General features: G+C 43.3%; 1 protein-coding gene and 1 pseudogene across 1 annotated transcript; one reads left to right on the forward strand and one right to left on the reverse strand.

The window, feature by feature from the left end:
- The first annotated feature begins 616 nt into the window (after positions 1–616).
- LOC148592474 (uncharacterized) lies at positions 617–1,844 on the forward strand (annotated as a pseudogene).
- A 6,826-nt stretch (positions 1,845–8,670) lies between these two features.
- Positions 8,671–15,268, reverse strand: LOC148592475 (uncharacterized). The gene is made up of 3 exons (XM_088534669.1): positions 15,249–15,268; positions 13,629–13,717; positions 8,671–9,332 (listed from the first exon to the last, which is right to left on the reverse strand). Exons 1-3 carry the CDS (start codon positions 15,266–15,268, stop codon positions 8,671–8,673), a joined length of 771 nt encoding a protein of 256 aa, XP_088390795.1.
- Positions 15,269–25,595: the final 10,327 nt, after the last annotated feature.

Here is a 25,595-nt window from a genome sequence, read left to right on the forward strand (position 1 = left end):
AGCAGCTGTACCAGATACTGTCACCTTGATAGAAAAAATCCAGAAACATTCCAGAACTTGGTATGCAGTAATTGATTTGACTAATGCTTTCTTTACCATACCTGTTGCTGAGGAACATTGGGAGCAGTTCACCTTTACTTGGCAGGGGCGACTATGTTCATTCACCAGGATTCCCCAGAGATGGTTGCACTGTCTAAACATCTGTCATTGAACAGTAGCTGAGCATTTGGATGAGATAAAGCTGCCCCCGCATATGCAGTTATTTCATTATATAGATGATATCTTGATCCAGGGGAGCAATGAGGAGGAAGTGCTACAAGTTCTTGAATTAATTGTGGATTGCATGAGAAAGAAAGGCTGGGAAATTAATTCTACCAAAATTCAAGGACCATCGCAAACAGTGAAATTTTTATGAATTCCATGGCAGTGTAGGCATCGAGATATATTACCCAAAGCTGTACAGGAAATTTTAGATTTTGCAGTGCCACAAAACAACAACAAAAGAAAAGGACCAAAGATTCATTGGATTATTTGGTTTTTGGAGACAACGTGTCTTGCAGTTAGGACAAATCTTAACCCCACCATATAAAGTAATGAGGAAGAAATATGAATTTGAATGAGGCAGTGGCTCATGTCAGGTGTGTTGCATACCTGGGAACAGATAAGTGAGAAAGATCACCAACTGTTGCTGCAAGCAATGGGAATTGAACAAAATAACGTGTCCGTCCTTCCAGTTGCATCCAGGCCCAGAGATGGGTGCAGAGTGTCATTGCAGGTACGTTGAGAAACGGGGACAACGGAATTCCCCACCAAGATCTGAAAGATCATGTGGGATGCGGCCATGGAGAAAGAGTGACAGCATCAAGCATGGTGGAGACTTGCAAACTTCACTCATGACCAGGTCCTCAATGCAGTCATCGCCTACGTACTGACCATGACGGATGCCACCATGGAGGAGGTTTACCCCATTTAGTCCTAGGAATTAATACCAACGAATCTGTGGTTTACCCCTGGACCACTGAATGTAGGCAAAAGTGTCTGATAAAAAAAAATGCAATCAGTAGATTTAGAAGCCTGTATTTTAGAGCGAGGGCTGGCGTTCATATGCAAAGATGATGCCCTTAAGGTGAGCGATGTTTGCTTTGACACCAAAGAGGTATCATGTGCCATTCTGAGATGCATTCACAGAGTAATAACAAAACTGCATTAGCTTGTGTAAGGAAAGGATGTACATGTTTTAGAACAATGTGTAAATACATACTAATTGATCTAAGTTATAACCAAACTGTGTTTAATGACTCTAATATGTGTGCTTGCAGTGCAGTTATTGATAGAGGCTATGATTTTGTGTATAAGCCACCCATGCTTACCAGTCAACTTCTAATTAGAAACTATACCCTATATCATAGTATAAATGTGGCCCCAATGGGTATGGATTTGTCACTTGTAAAAGAGATGTTAGAGCATGCAAATTTACAACAGCTATTAGAAAACACAAAGTCTAAAAAAGATCTTGATAACTGTGCATCATGATGGCAATGTGATAAAGCAGGTCATGGAATGGATTAAGAGGGTGGAAGGCCACCAATGATGGGAAATTTTCTTTGGCTGGTCACCCGCAGTGACCAGCATCTTCAATGCACTGCTTCATCCTGTTGTGGTTATACTATTAATGCAAATCTGTGTGTGTGTTGCCATGATAGTGACTTGCCACTGAATGAGGCAGGTGAGACACTACCTTAATGACCAGTTGAAAAGCCTGGGTCTGGCTTAGCACCTCCTACCATAGTCAAGGGCAAGACTGGGTTGGCCTCTGTGTTTGCCACCAAGAAGAACATTGAGCTCCGCTGTTGGCTGCAACCCATTAGGCGTTGAGCGGTGGGGACACATGCCATGCCAGACCTTGATGTGAGTGATGGCCACCTCTCTGTCTGAGGGTCATCTAGGAGGCAAGCGTAGGCCAAGCAACATGCTGTTGGCATGAGCGACAGGGTAAGTAACTTGTGATTGAACATTCCGCCCCCCCCCCCCCCCCCCCCCCGCCAAGATCATTGTAAGATGCTGCTCTTTTGTCATTTAAGACTCCTTTAAGCAGAGCAGAAGGGCCTAAGGAAAGCCAAGGACAGTGTCTTGGAAGGAAATAGGAAGGAATCTAACACTGTCTTGATGAATGGGCAAGAAAAATGAGAACATTTTTCCGCAACAAAATGTTATTTGCAAGAATATCTAGATGGTAAAAAAAAAAAAACAAGAAGTGCATCGTTGAATGCTTGGCCTTGGTATGGGATTTTGTCTTGACTGCATGGCCGAATCAAACTGTTTTCCACCACGGCTCCTTCAGAAAAAGATATTATCCATGACACCTGGTCTGAAAAACCAACTTCTGTGAAGGACAAGAAGGACTGAAATGATGAGGCTATTGTAAATATATATTGTAAATATATATTGTAAATATATATTGTAAATATATATTGTAAATATATATTGTAAATAATGTTTTACCATTACAACCCAGTTAGGAATTGGGAAAATAGGTTTTTATCCTCAGGGGAAACAGTGACAAACATGTTCAATCTCAGCAACTGCTGGGCTTGTGGGAGCCCAGGTGGAGTGGAAGATTGGCCTTGGATAGCCCAACCAATATCCCCTAGGTGGTGGATCAGTGACCAAAGAGACATACATGAAGAAACGGATCAACCAACGATACATGCTACACTTGTAGAACAGCCATGATTCGCCTGTAAGTCAAAGGACTGATTGTATTAGGGCCTGAATCACAGGCCCAAGTGACTCTGCCTTTGTAAAAGTACACAGAACTTGCCTGTAAATTGCTTATGCTAACTTGCACGTAGGCCTGCCAGACTGCTTAGGCCACCCTGCATGTATGCTGATAAAATTGTCTCTTTTGTCTCATACAAGACCTTAGAGGGAACCCTCCCATCCGAGGCCTGGGCTCTGGCCAAGTCCCGGTCCCAGATGATAGGGAATGTATGCCACACCGAATGTTACTGCTCACAAAGAGAATGCAAGTTATCATGATTTGCTGATTCGGTTCTATTTACTCTGGACCCTCTTGCTGCAACTTTGGAGACCTGCTGGGTGGACGCACCGCATGAGACCTCCCAATTGCCGAGAAGGCTCTCCAAATCCTCGCTGCAACAGGGTCTCCCCAGCAACTGCAGATCTGGATGATGGTAATGTATTGATGGAATCGGTGATGTATAAACACTGTGTCCTTGCTTGTATAGTACTACTAAGTGCATTACTTTGCTTGTTTTGTCTGTTGTTAAAATGCAGCGCATAGTAAGCTTATTGCTTTGTTGGATGTATCCTTTCATTTCTGTATTATTTGATATTAATAGTAAACACGACTATCCTTTCCCTTGGTGTCTGGTTCTTTCCGTCACCCTCCCCACCCCATGCCCCGCCGGGTCGATTTGGCAAAACACGAGGCCAGGAATTGTAATGGTGCAGCAACAATGTTGAGGCAAACGCAGTCGAAAAACACCACCCTGTGGCTCAACATTGCTGTTCTCATGGCAGTATGAAAGACAAAGGTACGAGAGGGAAAGAAGGAAGAAACGCATTCAACAGTATTTTTTTTTTTTCCAAACACTTAAAAGCTATGTCATCATATAAAACTCTGGACATACTGTCTGCTAGGCGAGTCAGAAGACTTTTTACAGGAACGACTAAAAATAGAACCTTAACTCTCCAGAATGATCATTCAAATATCTACAGCATCAAACTATGTATGTAAAACAAGGTTACCGCCATAAGAAGGACAAAGGGTGAGAGAAGATGTAGAGATGTGTACAGTTACCAAGACAAATGCCCCAAAACAAAAATGTTACAAGCATTTTGCCTTTTCTTTTGCAGTTTTTCCCTTCAGCAAAGCTGATAGGCTGTTGCGGCATTGGTGGCTGCATTTGTCGCCTGGATCAGGATCTGGATATGCAGCAAGAAACCGAGTGTCTACACCCTGCAGCCCAGGGCGCATGTATAGTTTAGTCCTGGAAGCTTCTACCTCAATAATACTAGATGCAGCTGTCAGCTTTGGTGAACAACACAAATGTGCTTCACGTGGATAAAAACCACATATTAGATACAACATGTTAGATTAATTGAATAAAACAAGCGATGATGCATGACAAAAATACCAAGGCGGCAAACGCGCATAACAGGTAAAATAAAAGCTGCTTTACCCATGGTACTCCTGGTAACCAAAATCATATTTCGCCATTCTAGCCATTCCATGATTGAACGGGGACATGGGCTAATATCCTAATATCTGTGGTCAGTTGAAGAACTACCTCGCCTTTGACACCAAGGCTTTTGACACCGTCCCTCACAACATTCTCCTGGGCAAGCTCCGGAAGTGTGGGATAGATGAGTGGACAGTGAGATGGATTAGGAACTGGCTGGATGGCAGGGCCCAGAGAGTGGTGATCAGCAGTGCAGAGTCTAGTTGGAGGCCTGTGGCTAGTGGGGTCCCCCAGGGGTCAGTCCTTGGTCCAGTCCTGTTCAATTTATTCATCAATGACCTGGATGAAGGCACAGAGTGCTCCCTCAGCAAGTTTGCTGATGATACCAAACTGGGAGGAGTAGCCGATACCCCAGAGGGCTGTGCTGCCATCCAGAGGGACCTGGACAGACTGGACAACTGGGCGGTGAAAAACCTCATGCAATTCAACAAGGCCAAGTGCAAGGTCCTGCACCTGGGGAGGAATAACCCCAGACACCAGTACAGGCTGGGGACCGACCTTCTGGAGAGCAGCTCTGCGGAGAAAGACCTGGGTGTCATGGTGGATGACAAGTTGACCATGAGGCAGCAGTGTGCCCTCGTGGCCAAGAAGGCCAATGGGATCCTGGGCTGCATTAAGAAGAGCATCTCTAGCAGGTCGAGGGAGGTGATCCTGCCCCTCTACTCAGCCCTGGTGAGGCCGCATCTGGAGTACTGTGTCCAGTTCTGGGCTCCACAGTACAAGAGGGATGTGGAGCTGCTGGAGAGAGTCCAGCGCAGGGCTACAAGGATGATCAGGGGCCTGGAACATCTGCCGTATGAGGAGAGGCTGAGTGAGCTGGGCCTGTTCAGCCTGGAGAAGAGAAGGCTGAGAGGGGATCTAATCAGTGTATATAAATACCTCAAGGGAGGGAGTGCAGAGGACGGGGATGGTCTCTTTTCAGTGGTGGCCACTGATAGGACTAGAGGAAATGGCCGGAAACTGAAACATCAAAAATTCCATAGGAACTTAAGGAAAAAATTCTTAACAGTGAGGGTGACAGAGCACTGGAACAGGCTGCCCAGAGAGGTTGTGGAGTCTCCTTCTCTGGAGATCTTCAAAACCCGCTTGGATGCAGTCCTGTGCCACGTGCTTTAGGTGTCCCTGCGTATGCAGGGGGGTTGGACTAGATGATCTCTAGAGGTCCCTTCCAACCCTAAGCATTCTATGATTCTATGATTCTATATCATCTATTTTCAAGCAACAACTGGAGACATTTAGTTTCCTACATACTCTACTTCAGCTAGTAAATAATCCAAAAGCATGCGGTGTTTAGGGATTGCAGTGCGCATCTGTTGAGTTGAAAGGTCTATGCCATTGGCAGTTTTATTGGTAGTAATTTCCAAAATGGCTTGCAAGTGGATTATGCGGTTCAAATTGGAAATAGATTCTCTTGGCCTGATACTAGTTTACTGGGATTCCAAGTAGCAGGCCCATGATGCTTTATTATTCTTTCAGGAGACCGCTCATTTTCCCCTCCCTTTGTGTTCCACCTGTATTAACCTCAACAGATCGCTTGTCACAGGCAACCCTTCTGTCCCCTAAATTATCGTATAGTCTTACCCCCAATCAAGGACCACCTGTCTCTGAAAGAAGGAAAAACAGAGGTCAGATAATTCCTGCATAGTATACCCCTGACCCATTTGCTGGTAGTTGTTTGTAGGCACTATGTCCACAAATGGAATAATGGCCCTTTTTGGCCTTGGTGCCATCAGCAAATGGTGCTGTTGCAACCTCTGGGAATTGGAAATAAGTCATGTTATCATTTACCAAGGACCAAAAAAGGTGCTCAGGTAGTTGTTTATCCGGGTAGTGCAATACCAGGCACCAGTATTGTTCTCTCGATGACAGATTGGTCTGTAAATTTGATTTCCAGGTCATTGAAGGACTAGGGTTTCATTTTTGTTCGACCAAAATCCCTTAAACAGTTTGTTGCTCCCCATTTCATCAAGCCACATCTATATATAAACACCTTTATTTTCAATAACTAACTTACATGTGAGTGTCCATTGACATCTGCTTTCTCCCACATCAACCCTTCCTTTCTGGTTGTGATTCAAGCAATATTTTCCCGCAGCAGGAAACTGAATTGGCCATGTTTCACTGTCATCCCTGGTGGGGGGGGGATCATCCCAGTTTAGCTATAGTTGCTTACAATTCATGCTGGAGTAAGGGATGTAGAGGCCCATGGCCAGCTTGACAACCCCAGAGGATCTTCACAATCCCAACAATGACTGAGATTAAAAGTTTGATATACAGCTCTTGCTAAAAAAAAAAAAAAATCGTTATCCTTAAATGGACCATATAGGTTGGGGGGATTTAGGAGAGTTGACTTCTCTTCCTTTTTACAGATAAAGCCTCGAAACAATATAAGTAAAAACAACACACACATTTTAACCAAATTATATTAAAATTGGCATCTGCTTCACATTTTCCATGGGTATATTGGGGTTGCTTGCTTCCTCCTAAAAACAAAAGACAAATTCACTTCTCAGGTTAGAAAGAACAATCAATTTAGTGTGAATCTTACGAATTTTCCCATAGGCGTCTTTTGCTTTCCAGGTGTATTTGTTTAATGGGGTGTCCAGCATCAGTGGTACTGCCCCCCATGGTGGGGAGATCAACCAAGACGGGTTGTCCTGGGGAATGAGATGGATGATCAGGGTCATGTGGGTCTGGTATAATCATTGGAGCTTTTGGACAAAATGCTGTGATTGCTGGGCATCCATTTATTCCCCAGCAGTTGTTAAGGCTGGTTACTACATCCCATACTCGCTTGGCCCATCCTGGCTCATGCGGTTTGGGGAATCGTTTCAATAGACCATTCGTTCTTTCTACGGTTCCATTCACTTGTGGGTAATACAAAGTATGAAACACCCACAAAATTTCCTCCTGGGCTGCTCATTCCTGGACCACTTTGGCTCTGAAATGTCAGCCGTTATCTGATTGAATTGACTGTGGTTTGGGGAAAATTCTAAACCATTCTTTCAGAGCCTTTATTGTTTTCTCCCGCTGCCTTAGCACATGCTTTAGTTTGCACTAGTCTGGATACTATCTGCACACCGGCCAGTACACAGTGCTTTCTCTCTGACCTTCGAAAGGGGTTGATGTAATCAACCTGCCAGGCCTCCTACAGGCCTTTCCCTCTCTTAAGTGCAGGGTGTCACCCCCCAGAGGGAGTCTGTCCACACCGACACAGCATTGTTGTCAAGAAGATACGCAAGTTTCCTGTAGTAGCCAGCCAGCTTTGGGCTTGCGCCTCATAAGCTAGGTCTTTAACTCCTGAATGTTTCCATTTTACATGTAGTCTTTCCAGCAGACATTCCCAATTTTCTGCTCTCTGGGAGCTTTGTAGGGGAGACACCCAGGCTAGTTCATCCACCTTGGCATTCCGTTGGTTCACCGGAGTGTCATCTACTTGATGAGATACTACCCAGGCTACTGCCAATTTCCCATGTCTAGCAATGGTAAGAATATCCTGGCACTTTTCCTTTTGCCATACAGATATTCTATTGACTTCCCATTTTGTTCCCAGAATGGAAGCCACTCAGTGCAGCCTTTAAACACAACCTAGGAGTCAGTATAAATATAGACAGAAGAAGCAGATGGAGTCTCATGCTGGAAAACACTCCACATAGTGATTAGTTCTCCTACTTGTGCACTACATTTCCCTTCAGTAATGATCTGTTCCTCGGTATCTATCCAAAGTGCTACAGCTTGGTATTTCTGAATTTTTCCCTCTTGCTTTGAAGAGGCATCCATAAGCCAGACATTCTGCAATTGTCCAGAAAACGGAGGAGCTACTTGTATTACAGGTAATAACCAGGTGTTTCTCTATGCAATCTAGTTCATCTTGTGTTAAATATGTGTACAGAAAAAAATTTCACACTAGTGTTCTATTTGTGCATATCATTTTCACACAGAGGCTCTCTGAGCCACCCCATCAGGCGATGGGTTTCCTGCCAAAACTGCTTTAATTACTCTAAATGGGCCTCTATATGAGCACTATAGGTTGTTGCCAGTTGTTTGGCTTCCCTCAGAGCTAGACTAACTGCAAATAGACCTTTCTCCCACACAGTATATCTTTTTTCAGCGTCTTTAAAGCTATGAGAATAAAAACCAATGGACTAAATAGAATAATTAAGGTTGGAAGGGAGCTCTAGAAGTCATCTAGCCCAACCCCCTCCGCACACGCAGGGTCACCTAGAGCACATGGCACAGGACTGCGTCCAAGCGGGTTTTGAAGATCTCCGGAGAAGGAGAATCCACAATCTCTCTAGGCAACTAGTTCCAGTGCTCTGTCACCCTCACTGTTAATTTTTTTTTCCTTAAGTTCCTGTGGAATTCTTGATGCTTTAGTTTCTGGCTACAATTTTCCTGTTTCTGGCTACAGTTTTCCTGTAGTTCTGTCAGTGGCCACCACTGAAAAGAGATTGGCCCTGTCCTCTTCACTCCCTCCCTCGAGGTACTTAGAGACACTGATTAGATCCCCTCTCAGCCCTCTCTTCTTCAGGCTGAACAGGCCCAGCTCCCTCAGCCTCTCCTCATAGGGCAGATGTTCCAGGCCCCTGATCATCCTCATAGCCCTGAGCTGAACTCTCTCCAGCAGCTCCACATCCCTCTTGTACTGTGGAGCCCAGAACTGGACACAATACTCTAGATGCGGCCTCACCATGGCTGAGTAGAGGGGTTTGATCACCACTCCTGACCTGCTGGAGATGCTCTTCTTAATGCACCCCAGAATCCCATGGGCCTTCTTGGCCACGAGGGCACACTGCTGCCTCATAGTCACCTTGTTGTCCACCATGACACCCAGGTCTTTCTCCGGAGAGCTGCTCTCCAATAGGTCAGTCCTCAGCCTGTACTGGTGTCTGGGGATATGCCTCCCCAAGTGCAGGACCTTGCACTTGGCCTTGTTGAATTTCATGAGGTTTTTCACCGCCCAGTTGTCCAGTCTGTCCAGGACCCTCTGGATGGCAGCGCAGCCCTCTGGGGTATCAGCTACTCCTCCCAGTTTGGTATCATCAGCAAACTTGCTGAGAGAGCACTCTGTGCCTCCATCCAGGTCACTGTTGAATAAATTGAATTTGCGGTAGGCATGGAGCAGAGCTGCTGCACCAGCTTGGGGCTGTTCCGGCCCCAGACGTGTCCTGGGCCTTTGGTGCCCTGTTCTGAAGCCTTGCTGTGGGCCTTCCCCACACAGAAGCAGGAGAAGCAGGAGCTGCAGGAGGCAGTGCAGGAGCTGGGCAGGGAGACCTTTGCTCTTGTCGAAGATAAAAAAGGGGCGACAAGCTCCAGCATCTGGAGCAGCTGCTGCCTCAGTTGAAGGTCAGCTAGCCTGGGGATGTGGGCCTGCCCTCAGGAGCTATTGGAGCAGGGTGTCAGGAGGCAGGCCCATGCCCAGCGTATCTGAGAGGGTACATGGTGCTGCTGCCAGGAGGAGATCTAATGGGAGACTCCTGATGCCTTTCTGGATTCTGCTGATGCCCTCCCTCTTTTATTCCCTCTTTCTCTCACTCCCCCTCTGCTTCTCCTCCGCTCTCTCCTTTTCCTTCACGCTTTCCTCGCCTTTTTCTCTTCCTATGCCTTTTCCTTTTCCTCTTGCTTTCCTCTCTCTCCCTCCCTCTGCCCCTCTTTGGGTCTTCTGCAGGAGGACTTGCAGATGGTTCAGGAGGAGAGAGTGAGGAGGCAGCAGGAGCTGGCCAAGGTATGGGACACAGGAGGAGCTGTCTTGGCAGGGAGCATGGACGAGTGTGAGCTGTGCACTCCCTTGACCAGGCGTGCGCCTGCTGGGGGAAGGCTGTTGCCCCTTGGAGCCATGACTTGCCTTTGGCTGGCCTTGTGTGTCGCCATTCCCTCGTGTGCCCTGGAGCAGGGCAGTTGTGGGGGGACACAGTCTCAGTGAGGGGAGCTGGACACAGAGGGAGCTGCCAGCTCTGCCCCCTGCATTGGGTTTCCCATGTGCGGCAGGAGAAAGAGCACTCAGCCCAGCTGCAAGAACAGCTGCGTGAGGAGGAGGAGCAGACAAAGGTAGTGCTGTGAGGATGAGGGTAGAGGGCTGTGGGTGCTCACCAGCCGGGTGCTGTGGAGGAGGCTGCAGCAGGTACATGGAGCATGATCTTTCCCACTCCAAAGGAACTGCGTGCTGCAACTGGGCAGCTTGAAGAAGAAGTGGAGGAGCTGGAAAATGGATAGTGAGTGGAGCTTGGGGATGCTTCTTCCCACAGAGCTTCATAGGGACTCTGCACCACCCCTGGAGTCCCAGCAAATGGCAGTTCCGGCCCCGGGGAGGGAATGGGAGAGTTTGTGTTGCACGCCTCCAAACTGGAGAGCCCATGCATGCCAGGGGACAGCAGTGTGTTGTGGAGGGGAACCGCAGTGCTCCTGAAGGTAGGTCGTGGACTCACCAAGCCCTGTAGCCTGCAGCAAGCAGCACATGGAGCAGCAGGCTGAGCTGGAGGGGTGTGTGCTGCCAGAGCTGCTGGAATGCCAGCTGGTAAGCAGGAGGGGCAGCTGCAAGGCCTGCAGTTGCCTTTGGAGTCTTGCTGGGGAGAGGGCAGTGTGCAGCTTGGAGATGGCTCTACAAGAACTGTGACTCGCTTTTGACCTGCAGGAAAAAGGAGGAAATGGTAAAGGGATCAGGCAGGATCTCTACATGTTTGCAGCGAGTTGCCTTCGAGTCCCTGCTCCTCAAGTGCGACAAGCAGTGCCTGGGGGGCAGAGGGTGGGCTTCACCGAGGGGCCCCTGCAGGCCATCAGTGGGAGCGGGGCAGGAGAGGGAAGGATGCGCGAGCCCTGCCTCACCTCCTGTCCCTCCGCTGTCTCTCAGGAACTTCGAGGTCCTCTTGGTCACCCTACAATTGGTGTCTGGATTCGTGCTCGGCGCTGCGGTGCTCTACACGTTCCAGTAGGACCAGCAGCTGCTCTACCGTGTGCTGCTGTGGCTGCTGCCCGATCAGAGCTACGCGCGCCTGGCATACTTGCTGGCAGCCAGCCTGAGCCTGTGGTGTGGTGGGCTGCTGCTCCTGTTAGGCTCCAGCTCTTCCTATCTCCTCCTGTCTGTGCTCTGCCCAGAACCAAGAAGGAGGAGAAGCAAGGAAGGCACACAATGAAATTAGAGTGTCTCCATGTTGCTGGCTGAATAACAGAAATCAAGGAACCCATGTGTACCTGCACCTCAAAGAGTTTGTCTGCAAGAACACAAAACACTATCATCGTTTTTTTCTTTCTTTTTCACACTGCATCAACGTGTTTTTGGCAGAAGCTTCCTGGTGCAAGAGTGACTTACAGGACTTCCATTGGCCCGCAGAGCTTCGCTTCTCCCTGTTGATGCATTTTCTTGGGGTGAGGGTAGGCATGAGCTTGTGATAGGCTGATTTCTAGGTAAGGTCTTTTATGCCCTGTACTGTGTGAGCCAGAGCTGCAGCTGGATGTGCTGTAATGGGCGCTCTCCTTTGCCCTTGCAGGGATGTGGCTCTGATGCCAGTTGCTTCCTGTAGCCCCCTTGGTATAAGGAGTAGAGCTCCTTTGAAGATGGAGGAGCAAGCCAGGTATACTGTACCTCTCAGGGCAGTACTCGGGGCTTGGCCTCATGGGCCACAGGAAAGGTGAGACTACTATCCCAGGCTCTCTTGGTGCTGCTTCATGTGCTTCTCCCAAGCTCGGTTGTGGTGCCTTTACCTCCAGGTCTGTCTGGCCCCGGTGCAACAGGAGCACTTTGTACAAGAAGGGCTGTGATAAGTTGTGTCTGCGGTGTGAGTCCAGTCCTGGTGAGCTTCTTCAGCAGATATCTGGGTGACTTGGTGTAGAGAGGCTGTGCACAGCAGGACCTGGGGGTCCTGGTGGTCACCAAGGTGCCTAGGAGCCTGCTATGTGTGTGAGTGGCCAAGAAGGCCAGTGGTGTTGTGGGTGTGGGAGGAGCAGCGTTGCTGACAGGTCAAGGGGAGGGAATCGTGACCCTCTACTGGGCCCTGCTGAGGCTCCAGCTCATTGTGGATAACGGAAGGAACCTTTTCAACAGGTTCAAATCTCATAAGCAAGCATATCACAAGGATGAGACCATTTGGTGACTCTCTGTAGAACTAGTTCTTGGACTTGAACAAATTCCAGGGGAGTGAGCTCTGGGAGCAGAATTCACTTCCTTAATCTGTGATTTCCTTCTCACTCTCAGGCTGGTTGAAAGGGAGACGAAAAGGTCAGTTCTTGAATTCTGTTCTATACTCGTGTGCTTTCACAAACTCCCTGCATGGCCATTTAGAAACTTTTCCTCACGATTCAGAATAAGCTGGTGCCACAAATGGTGAAGGATCAGCATATGACACTGCGGCTGTACAGTCAGCCATCGCTGCTCGTTTTGAAGGATTAGCTGCTGGTGGTTAGTAGCCTAATATTTAGGCTGATATTGAGTTATTAAGTAAGATATCCCAACAGTTCTCATCTAATTCCCATGTGTTTACTTGTTTTATATGACTGTTTTCTTATTGGACTTCAGACACTTGCCATTTTTCTTCCTGACACTGAGGTTTGTTTTGTTTACTGGTTTCCTTCAGTCATTTGCATACATAGATTCTAAAATGCATTTTCTGTCGTGTTTTCTCTTCACTTGGTGAACCTATGAAGATCTTATTATCGACTTATGTAGGAACAGAGTTAGCTCTTTTTACTTTTAACAGAGCTATGTGAGAAAACTCATTTAAGAACTTTTATAAAGTGGATAACAAGAAAGTTTCAGATGAGTTTGGCAACAAGGAAATTTACGGACATTTTAGGTTTTGTTTTAGGGTGCAGAGCACAAAGCTTAAATTTTAGGAACATCCTTTATTGCAACCTTAAGTAGCATCTGAAAACCTTTTGTATATCTTTTTTTTCCCAGAGCAGTGTTGATATTGACACATGACTTTTGAAGTATATTTTAAAAGGCTCTTTGACAAAGTTCTTTGTTATGTTACTAATGTTATTATGCTTTCTACCAGCATCCTACTTTTGTGCCTCCAAAACTGTCACAATTCAAGAGCCTGCAATTTAAAGAGGCCAGAATATGGAGCAGGAACAAAAACATAGACAACTGAAGCAAATTGCCAATAGTAATTTAAAAAGTCAGTAGAAGAAATGAGACTTAAATTCAGAAGTAGTACTTCCCAGTTCAGTGTACATCTTCCTCAGGAGCCCCTACTGATACACTCTTGTCCAGGGCAGACCTCTTCTGTAGATCATTCTGCAAATTTGACATGAAGCAAGAGATAACCAAAGGATATGACAGGTGTCTGAGGAATGAGTTATAATAATCTGGCAGCTTTTCACAGGCACACACCAAAGCTGAATTTGGATAATGCTTTCAGACTCTACTCTGTCTTACTGAAATATCAGCAAGGACCAAATCTCTCAGTTCATCATCACCATACAAACAGAAGTAGAAGTAGGGAGATGCCTGGGGTCTAAAAATCCATGGTATGATGACATGCTACTTGCAGCTTTGGATGCCATTCCCTACATGAAGCAGTACCATCATTCTATACCTTAAATAATATCTCCAGCTGACTTCTTGATCTTGATCTCTTCTTGAGCAGCCTTTATGCATTTCTCCAGAAACCAAAAATAAGATGTAAGTTAATCATATGAGCAGAATCAAAGCAAACAAACAAACAAAAATCCTTTCCTGAGAAGCAATCTGCCTATTTACCCAACAGGGTAAAAAACAAATAAAATGCAGGATCCCTTCTTGATCCACATATGGTGACAAGGCACTAGGCTGTTTGACATTTCAGCAAACCTTTACTACTTTTCCCACTGAAATTCTATTTTGCTGATTAATTACTGTGTAAAAGAAAAATTCCTTGCACATCTAGACTGTTTGACCATTTTCTTTTCTTCCCACCCCCACCCCCTTTTTTTGATCATTTTTGAACAAAGTTCATCTTTTGAATGATCTGAAGCTTTGATGATCTGTCAGTGATATAGGTAGCCTAACAAAACCCTATTACTGTTACAGACCCAGGAAACAAAAAAAGAAAGGAGAAAAAGGAAGGAGAGGGAGGAAGAAACTAAAAATGCAATTAAGCTGAAGTAATTTGGGCGGCACAAGGTTACAGATATTTCAAGAACTGAGCAATTAACCATCTGGAAAAGGAGGAGATCTCTTGCATAAAATGTCCCTGACTTTAGATTTACGATGCTTTTAGTTGTTTTATATGTGATACAGTTAGCAAGAGGTGCCAATGCAACATTCTCTCAAGGACGTGGTCATTCCATACCATCTGTTATTAATTGCATTGTCCTTTCCACAGCTAGCTGGAGGGGAAAAAGCTCTCTGAGAACCACCTGCAAATTCTGTCTGTAGAATGCCTGAATTTAAAAATACCTAACAAGAGTTCGGAGGTAGGTAAAGAGTAGGCAAAGAGCAGTAGAGATACCTGCATATCTGCTTCTCAAAAATACAAGAAAAAAGGCATAATCAGCATACTCTAGTGATTTTTTTTCAACTGCAGTTATTGCTGCCCCGTAAAAATATACTTCAGAAATGAAAATAAACAATTAAAACATGCCACTGGAAATATAGCTGTAGCGCATATGGCTGCTAAAGATGTTTTAATAGATTTTCATTTGCATCTTCCCTATGCTGCTCATAAAATCAGGAAACCAAGGTAATAAACATTGACTGGTCTTTCTTTTCTCTTTTGGAGTGAGGAGGGAAGAAAATAGAAATGTATATGAGGCTCTATCCCTAGCAACAATGTTTTTATTATGCTATTAGTGAAAACATGTTGGAATCTTATCAAGAGTGCGACTTTGTACTGTTTTGGATACTGGGTCTAGATGTTTAGATATATTAAAAATGGGTACAGGTTAAGTTCTCTATCAGGAAAAGTTATTTTCCCATTTCACTGTGAAGATCTGTCAAAAAGGAAGAATTGTAAATATCTGAGGTGGAGGGAGGTTGCCCTTCATATCTTTTTATTTTGCTTTCACCTCTGTTGAGAAGCCGTCATCGTCCATGTATTATGTGTCTATGTATGGTTACTGGGTTATAGTCTTCTATAACAAGGCACAAAGTGAAGGAGAGCATTTTATTACTACATTTTCTTAATTAAAAGAAACAAACAAGAAAACAAAAGCACCCTAATCATATCATGTTGATGCTCCTGAAGGCAGAGGGCATCAAGCCTAAACTCCACATATGTGGTGGTACACCAGGTACATGCGTGACAAATTCCCAAGGAACTACAAATACAGGCTCCAAAGAAGTCCTTTTAGTGAAACCACAGCTATGATTTTCCCCTGCATCATTGCTACTTGGATTTTGTGGACAGGAGAATACAAAATACAAGCTACAAAAAGTTTTTGGCAGGTATACTTTTGTATAATTAGAAGACAAAATTTGGACGTCTTAAGTTTCAATATGCCACTTTCATTGTAAAATATAGGACATCAAATGCAGCACCATTTCAAAAGAAATCAGTAAACTATGTATTATGCAGACATTTTTTCAGGATTATTTTTCCTTTCTGGAATTTCTGCACTTTTTAGTAGAAACTCAATGGAACTATCATTTTACCAAGTCAAGGCTTTCTTCATAGTTAGAAACAAAGAGCAGACCATCATAATGCATCAGAAAAGAGAAACCTCATAAACTTGAGTTTGTATGTTTTTAGCTGTTTATGATATCTTACCTTAAAGCAAAATCTGTGAGCTCTGAGGAAGAATTTAAAAGATTTGGCTTCAAGTAAATAAGACAGTTTATAAGGCATATATAGAAGGCAATATGGGAGATGGCATAAATATAATATATCATGGTCAAAAACCTTAATTTTCAGTCTATACTCTGAAAAAATACAAGCATGGAGAATCAGAGAAGAGGTGGAATGTTTTTAGAGTGACATACAAAAGTGTAGTTCACCTAATTTTGGATTTTCATGCTTATTCATGAGCCAATATTAAGGTCCTTTGGCTTCTAAACAGTTTTGCTGCTTATTTAAGCCCTCAATATGAATTCTAGCATAGCTACCCATTATTTTTCAGAAAATATTTTTATTCTCTATTCTGTAACTGGTGGGTTAAGACTGGATGTTTCAAAATACAGGTATAGAATCACAGAATACTTAAGGTTGGAAGGGACCTCTAGAGGTCATCTAGTCGAACCCCGCCCCCCGCACATGCAGAGTCACCTAGAGCATGTGGCACAGGATCCAAGCAGGTTTTGAAGATTTCCAGAGAAGGAGACTCCACAACCTCTCTGGGCAGCCTGTTCCAGTGCTCTGTCACCCTCACTGTTAAGAGATTTTTCCTTAAGTTTCTGTGGAACTTTTGATGCTTCAGTTTCCCGACATTTCCTGTAGTTCTGTTGAAGGCCACCAGTGAAAAAAAGCAGCACCATCCTCCTCGCTGCCTCCCTTGAGGTACTTATAGACGCTGATAAGGTCCCCTCTCAGCCTTCTCTTCTCCAGGCTGAACAGGCCCAGCTCTCTCAGCCTCTCCTCATAGGGCAGATGTTCAGACCCCTGATCATCCTTGTAGCCCTGCGCTGGACTCTCTCCAGCAGCTCCACATCCCTCTCATGCTGTGGAGCCCAGAACTGGACACAGTACTCCAGATGCGGCCTCACCAGGGCTGAGTAGAGGGGCAGGATCACCTCCCTCGACCTGCTAGAGATGCTCTTCTTAATGGACCCCAGGACCCCACTGGCCTTCTTGGCCGCGAGGGCACACTGCTGCCTCATGGTCAACTTATGCACCACGACGCTCAGGTCCTTCTCTGCAGAGCTGCTCTCCAGAAGCTCAGTTCCCAGCCTGTACTGGTTTCTGGGGTTATTCCTCCCCAAGTGCAGGACCTTGCACTTGGCCTTGTTGAATTTCATGAGGTTTCTCACCGCCCAGTTGTCCAGTCTGTCCACGTCCCTCTGGATGGCAGCGCAGCCCTCTGAGGTATCAGCTACTCCTCCCAGTTTGGTATCACCAGCAAACTTGCTGAGGGAGCACTCTGTGCCTCCATCCAGGTCATTGATGAATAAACTGAACAGGACTGGACCAAGGACTGACCCCTGGGGGACACCGCTAGCTACAGGCCTCCAGCTAGACTCTGCACTGCTGATCACCACCCTCTGAGCTCTGCCATCCAGCCAGTTCCTAATCCACCTCACTGTGCACTCATCTATCCCACACTTCAGTATCTTGCCCAGGAGGATGTTGTGAGGGATGGTGTCAAAAGCCTTGGCGAAGTCGAGATAGATGACATCTACCGCTCTCCCCTCATCTATCCAGCCAGTCATTCCATCATAGAAGTCTATTGAGTTAGTCAAGCATGATTTCCCCTTGGTGAATCCATGCTGACTACTCTTGAGCACCTTCTTGTCCTCCATGTCTGGAGGACAATGGCCGGTATGAGCAGTTCCATCAATTTCCGGGGACGAAGGTGAGGCTCACTGGCCTGTAGTTGCCTGGGTCCTCCTTCTTGCCTTTTTTGAAGACTGGCGTGACATTGGCCCTCTTCCAGTCCTCCGGCACTTCCTCTGTTCTCCAGGATCTTTCCAAGATGATGAAGAGTGGCTTAGCAATGACTTCACCAGCTCATGCAGAACTCTGGGGTGCATCCCATCAGGGCCCATGGATTTGTGGGTATCGAGTTTCTTTAGGTGCTCTCTGGCCCAATCTTCCTCTACCCAGGATTTTTCTCTTTTCCCTAGGTCCTGGAACTCTAAAGGGGTGCCCTTGGTAAACACCGAAGCAAAGAAGGCATTCAGCAACTTTTTCTGTGTTATTCGTAACCAGAGTACCCACCTCGTTCACCAGCCAACCCACGTTTTCCCTGATCTTCCTTTTGCTGTTAATATGTTTGAAGAAGTTTTTCTTGTTATTTTTAACGTCCCTTGCCAGATTGCATCTCTGCATTCCCTGACTACGTTCCTGTATTTCTCCCAGGGGGCCTGTCCTTTTTTCCACATTCTTTATACCGCCGCCTTCTGCTTGAGCATTGCCACAAGCTCCCTGCTCATCCACGCAGGTCTCCTGCCCCCACTGCCTGACTTCTTACACACAGGGATGCACTGTTGCTGGGTGTGGAGGAAGTGCTGCTTGAAAACTAACCAGCTCTCTTGGGCCCCCCTTCCTTCTAGAGCTCTAGCCCATGGGATTCTTCCGAGGAGGTCTCTGAAGAGGCTAAAGTTGGCCCTCCTGAAGTCCATGATTGCAAGGCTACTTACAGCCCTGCCTCCTCCTCGTTGGATCCTGAATTCCACCAACTCATGGTTGCTGCAGCCAAGGCTACCCCCCTCCTTCACATCTCCTACAAGTCCCTCGCTATTTGTTAGCACTAGGTCTAGTCGCCCAGATCTCCTTGTTGGCTCCTCCACAACCTGCCTCGAAAAGTTATCATCAGCGCACTGCAGGAACTTCCAGGACTGTTTGTGCCTGGATGTGTTGTCCTTCCAGTTGATGTTAGGGGAATTTCAACTCAGAGATAGCATACTGCAGTTTTTAAAGTAACTGGTTTTTTTATACATACATTAAATTAAAAATTGTACTTGAAGGTTCATTCAAATCCCTGAAGCTCTATGAGGTCATTCCACCATTCATTTTCTGTGTGAGCTAATAGTGCTTCCTGAAAGTTATGACATTTCAGCCATAGTAAACCAAGAGTGCAATGTCATATCATATTTCTATTTTGTATTAAACAAAGCAATGTCCCTATCCTTTTGTTTTCCGTTAAACTGAACATGAAAGAAAACACTTTTTCTTTTTTTTTTCAATCAGCAGAAGTGGCTTCCAGTTACTCTCAAGAGTAACTTCAGAGTTGGTTCTAGCCTGAGTGTTTTTCTGCGCATCATCATGCGGATTCCCATTTTCTTTCCTTATTTATCTTTCCAGGCAAGCATATTAGTCTTTTTGAAATTGTTGTAGAGAACATGTTCTTTACTAGCCACATGCACCTACTCTTTCAAAGTTGGTTTAATTTTAGTCATGTTTATGACTAAATCTATGTTTTAAGATTCTGCCAGTTAGTTACTAGTACGAAAGACTGAAAGGTGCCCAGAAATTTCCATTATCCTCAGTCAAACATAAGGTGCATACCAGCCTCACTGCAGCAACAGAGAGGGAGACATTCAGGGTTGGAAATGCTTACTTGTTCTTGTGTCACTCTAAATTGCTCCCTATATACAGGTCAGGGCTACAGGGTAAGAAAGGGATACCTTTGTCATACTGGCTATTCTTTCATAAGAAACAAGGGATATAGCTTTACTAGGAACAGCATCATTTTACTCTGAGGCAAAGTCTGTGCAATATGGGAAGCAGGGTTGGTTTTCATAAAATTGCAATGGCTTGCTCCTAATGTAGTATTTTGCTTCAAGATAACTAATAGTTAACACAGGTTCATATTTTTTTAAAAATACAACATCACCAACAAAACTATCTCTTTTTTTTCCCAGATAGATTCCTACCTGTCAGGGAAACATATACCATGTCAAACTTTTTTTTTTGCACCATTATATCACATCACAATGACTTGCAGCTCAAATTTTATTCGAGAAGGAGTAAGAAAGGCCCAAAATATTTTATTTTACAGGAACAAAGATCATCTTGGGATTTACAACACTTTAGGAAATATGTTGGTTACTAACTTCTTTACAATAGACATGTATGATAAGAAGTCATGCTTTGCAGAAGCATAAACTAAAATTCATCTGTGAATTATTTCTCCTTCACCCCAACAAGTCTAGTAACCAGAAGAAAAAAAAGTTTTCTCCACTGCCCCATTTTTACCTTCTGTTTTTTGACTACCTTGAAGAATTGAAGTTCTGTGCTACTACATATTTAATGATGCGTATTAGTTCAAACAATTCAATATAATATAAGCAAATACAGAGCAGATTGAATTCAGCACTTTGTTAAGATCAAAGGAATATTGTGGATATCTCATTTTTAATGTTTGCACTGAAGTATATATTTAACTTTTGTTCAGCTACATAAACATGTTTAGTTAAAATTTCAGGCCCTCTGGATATGAACTAAACTTCTGAATGCTAAATTAACTATTACAATAAGCATTTATATAGATATGTCTATAAAAAGCAAGCCTTGTTCTTGATTAATAGATTAAAATCAGGCTAAATTGTCTTTTTTTCTCTTACTTTGTTTTCTCCATATTAATCTTATTAAAAATACCTCTGAGTTTAATTAACATTTAATGTAGAAATTGTGTTTGCTAATTGATTTAATTTTTTTACTTTTGGTAAAAAATGGTTATATATTAAATCCTTTGGTTATATATTAAATCCTTATTTTCCAAGAATGCCGTTCATTATTAAAGAATAATAACCTAATGAAAAAATAGTTTTTTGTTAGGTAGAGTTTTTTTCAAGTTAATAAGGAAAATGTTATTATTGAATAACCTCTAAATTATGATTATTGCAAGCAATTAATCAGGTTCTCCTACTTCTTGTATATAACAAACAAAATATTAAGAATTCTATTGTTAAGGAAGTAATTTATCTTTGTTTAAAAAGTAATAATTGCCAGCTGCAAATGCTTATTGTTTAATTGCTTAATATCAGTACTTACTGGTACAACTTAAATATTGTCTTTCTTTTCAAATGAGCTATGATTTACATTAACTATGGCTTTTTTTTTCTCAATTGTGATATATTAAAATTGTTAAAGGATTTTGATATCATTAGGGCACCCACAAACAAATCTGTAAATGAAAATACATGCAATAAACAGTTTTAGAGACATGGAAAGTCTCATTTTCTACAACACTGAAAATACTCAGCTGGTTAGACCTGAACAAATTTCCTTTGCAGGTTTATTGCTTGGAATTCCAGTCCTGCAAAACTCATTTACACCATATGGTGTATAGCATAAAACTGTTGAGCTCTCAGAGGAGCAAAAAGCATTGATAAATGAATGCAGAACAAAGCATGACATATAATTCTACATATGGAACAGAAACACTAAGGTCATTTACACTCTTTATTTTACTTCAGAGAGTACAAGATAAAGGTGCCAGAGAGATTACCACCATTGTGTACTACCACAAGCCTATGTGTGACCCTTAGGCTGATAAAACATATGTATGTACTCCCTTCTGCAGCCTTCCTCCTGCTACTAGAAAAGTGATTACTGGAAAATCACAGTATTTCACAATTATCTGTTTTTTTTTTTTTTTTCATCCTGCGTTTGTGACTCCAGTTTTCTAAACTTGTGCACATGGTCAAATTCCAAACATCCTATACCACCTTCACCTCTCTGCTCACTCCTATATATATACCTGCATTATATATAGATCTAGCACTTTAGATGCACTGAAGCATACACTCCTCCTTTGATCCCAGCAAGTGAGAGTCAATAACATATGGGTGAATGTAACTGCAATCAGTATGGCAATTTGGCTATTGTCATAAAAAAAAACTCTAAAAAGTTTGTGTGAATGCATACAAAAGATAATGATATAGAATTTTTCTTTATTTATTAACCTAAATGATAAAACATGCTTAATTATTTTTTTTAACATGTACTTCTTAATTTTGCTTTTCTTCATCTCAGAAGAACTGCAAAGGCAAGCATTAGAAGTAAGAGTTGTGTAAACTACATTACAGAAATTTTAAGAAATTATTCTCACAGAAATTTCTTGTTATTCTTTTGACCAAACAGAGTGACACAGGCTTGTATTCTGACATAGTTATCCTAATTTAGCAATAGAATGTGACTTCTTAGATCAGTTTTATTGAGTAAGCCTACACTGTTGCCATCTATTCTTTGAGAAGTCAGTTCCTGATCATCCACATCTCTTGGTTGAGGATCAAACTTAGCAATGTCACCTGAGAACTGAGATCCACCTGGGATGGTATCAGATATCCTGAGTCCAGGAAGCCTTCACAGTATCCTGCATAGCAGCCCAACAGTTTTTTTTTTTTTTTTTTTTTTTTTAAGAGATGAAAGCAGAACAGTTGTTTTGCATACAAGAAATTTTCTGTTAGTCTGAATTACAAGCACATTTTGCTCCTTGAATAGTCTTACTGGTTGTATTTTCAGTGTCCTTTTTGAATCTTTGAATATAAATTTCTTGACCAAAAACTTGGAGTGAAGTGCACTCTGGAGAGCACTTTCCAGTCTACCATCCCTCACCACCTGTATTGGAGATGGAAATTTCTATGATCTGTAGAGTCATAAAAATCTCCTGTGGAAAGCAGAGGCCAGACCTTGAGAAAGAAGATGTTTGCCTGCATAGGCTGAGCAATAAGAGGCAGGGATGCAGCTGCTCAGCCCGGTTCACAGGCAGCCCCCTCTGAAAACCCGTTGAAGCCGGCCGCTCGGCTGGGCTTGTAGCCAACTTAACTGCAGACGTCCTCCAAACTAGCTTTGGACGTCAAACACCTGGAAATGAGGAAGAAGAGGAGGAAGGCAGGACCCTCGAATCAAGGGCTCAGACCCCCGACTGGTATGTGCGCCTGCGCACCCCAGGGGGACAGTCGCACAACTGAAGACAGAGTGTGTCCGCCCCCCGGGCTGCCTCCTGGGTCAGACTGACCCTACATGCCAGGATGCACCGGGCATAGAGAGGACAGTGCGGAGAGGGCGGATGAAGGAGAAACTCCAAACTCTGAGGCCTACGCTGTCTCCGCGGGACGTGGTCAGCAACTCCCTCTTTGATCTGCCAGCTCAAGAGGATGTTCGGGTCCAGTATCGCGCTGGCAGGTACCACTTCGTGAGCAGTTATCCATACTTTGCTGCTTTTATGTGTTTTCACCAGAATAAATACTCAAAGTAGTTATGTTGTTCTGCGTGATTATTGCCGAATCCCAAGCCCATCCGGAACACCACCCCACTTACTTATCTTTAAGTCCTTAGCTTAAGAGCACACTGTAACTGGAAAACAGAATGTGACTTGTGTAGACCTCATCCATCTCCCAGGCAACAGGTCTGGCCTGGCTCCTCACAACGCCTCCACCTCCAGTTCACTGGGGGAAAAGACAGTTCTTAGTTCTTAAATTGTGTGCTGGTGGGTGATCATGATTTCTTCTGCTTCCAGTCACTGTTCTCAGGTATTTCTGAGTAGACAGTTATTGTCTTTTCTTCCTTGAATTACCCTTGAATTAGCTTCTTCTTTTTTAATGTATAAATCACCATTTCACAGAGATTATGGCTGTATGTCATCATAAAATATTTCATACCTGATGACCTTAAAGGTCATCATTCAAAAAGTCATGAAAGCTTAGCATGAGGTAGGTGTCTAATGATCCCTATAGAAATACACTGGAAGTTCTCTCCTACAAAGGCTCAGGCAGGTAGAAGACACATTTTTTGACACTTTGCTGTCATTCTCAGGTTCACTGGCAGTGCTTGACAGTTCTCATTTGCTAAATAAAGTACAAAATGTCAGTCTGAAATACCTCTAAATTATCACCTCTCTTTGATGTTAATTAAAGTCTAATTAATGTATTTCAGCAGTTGTTGCTGCTATAGTAGGGGAATGCCTTTTGTTGCAAAAACAAGACTCATAAATCACAGTTCTGCTTCATCTTTTCAGTATTGGGTTTAGCTGCCTGACGATTCTGTTAATCTAGTCTCTTGAACACAAGAAATTTGAGGACTATGTACTGAATTTGCTGTTGTGCACTGTAAGTACTGTAAGAGTATAAAGTTACATGAAAAAAAAATGTCTTCCAAATATCTTTTTCTAAAATAAGTTCAAGGGAAATTCATAGTAAGCTCTATGGAGTTGTTCAGATGGGGCATGTGTATTGCTTATGATTTATAGAAAGGTCTCAGAGCAATTAGTTAAGCAATTATGAGAGGAATGAATCCTTGATATACGATCCAGATAAAATACCTCTTTTAATATATATTTTATATGATGCTGTATTAAGCTCTAGCAAAATATTCTAATGCTTATAGCATATGATTATGAATAGTCATGAAATATTCCAATGTCACTGAGAAAATACCAAAAACTTGCTGGGCCTCCGGTGGAAAGGAGTTGCTTAAGTGTTCAAGAGAAGTCCTAAAGACAAGTGAGAACTGTTGCCACATCAGTAAGACAAGAAGAAAAATAGCTTCAAGTATTTCTTTTTCCTATAAATAACTAAACGTTGAAAGGCAAATTGCAGAGGAGGTTCACTCTAGCCAAACATGACCTGAACAGAGAGCTGGTCAAAGGCTAGTCCAGCAACTGTCACCGCCCTCAGAGGCTTCCTTTTTAAGCTAGTTGGCTCTTTATGTTTAAACAAAAGGGCAAAGAGGGCAAAGAGGGCATGAATCTGATCTACTGTCAGTTTAATGATACTGAATAGATGAGTGCTCTAAGTTAAGATGTTATTAGCTGTCTGAGAAGTTAGAAAGAACAAATTGGTATCCTGCAATATTTTACCAAGTGCCACTGAAATAAGTTAATAACATCAATAGGATTTTTTTTTCTATTTGCTGTTCTGGGTGGACAGCGAGTTATAGCACACTGTGAGAAAGCAGATTCATAACCTATTTTGTTGCTTATTACTGTTTTTTTTTTTTCAAAACTTTTAAATCTTCATTCAAATGAAAAATCAGGCATCTCTTAAAAACAGTAATTTACTTGCCTATTTTATCCAAGCCCTCTTTTGTGGATGCTTTTGTGAGGAAATACCTACACACGCAAATCATGAAGCACACTCTTTTCACTAACTCCCACTTTTGAAAATTATGTCAATTATTCCAGGCTTCCTAATGATGTAGAAAAATTGTGTTCATGGAAATGACCTGAGGACAGCAACTCACATCACACAGAAAGGCGACTTGATGATTATCATATTTTAGCCACTCTTAAACTGGAAGAGATATCCATACAGGAAGCTCTATTAACAATTTCTCCATTATAAGACAAAGAAAGGATATTAGTTTCTTGATAAAGAATAATGCTTACCTGGGAATAACACCAAATCTTGTTTTACTGAGCTTGTGAACTGCAAGATACCCCTGTTATATTACTTGTATGCCAAGATGTACTTAAGACTTGTCTGGGATTTATTTATTATTAATCTGTCTTCTTTCAGTGATAGTAATATTTTTGAAATATAGTTATACTGCCCAGTATTTTTGATCTCCCTTCTCCCTTGAACATGTTATAACAATAGTTAAAATAGCTAAATTTCATACTGTGTTAATTACCTATTGTTGAGCGTCTCCCCAGAAAAAATCAAAACCAAAAACCAACAAAAAGTGGTTTTGAGAATTCTTTTTGTGTTCAATTTCCACCACATACTATACCTACTAACCATTTAAAGAAAACATTCCAACATAAGTGGAAAGTGCCATTATTGGGCTTCTAATTCTTTCTTCTAAATGTTGACAA

Source organism: Tinamus guttatus, unplaced genomic scaffold, assembly GCF_059628265.1.
Source record: "Tinamus guttatus ecotype Peru unplaced genomic scaffold, ASM5962826v1 Tinamus_guttatus_pri_ptg000583l, whole genome shotgun sequence".
Lineage (NCBI taxonomy): Eukaryota > Metazoa > Chordata > Aves > Tinamiformes > Tinamidae > Tinamus > Tinamus guttatus.

Excerpts from the sequence above, each read along its gene's own strand:
- LOC148592475 (XM_088534669.1), bottom strand. The coding sequence starts at position 15,268 with ATGACGGCTTCTCAACAGAG. Across the intron at positions 13,718-15,248 it reads ATGACGGCTTCTCAACAGAG|ACCCCAGGCATCTCCCTACT; the intron begins GTGAAAGCAAAA and ends ATGGATTTTTAG. Across the intron at positions 9,333-13,628 it reads TGATATTTCAGTAAGACAGA|AGTGCTCTCTCAGCAAGTTT; the intron begins GTAGAGTCTGAA and ends ATGGAGGCACAG.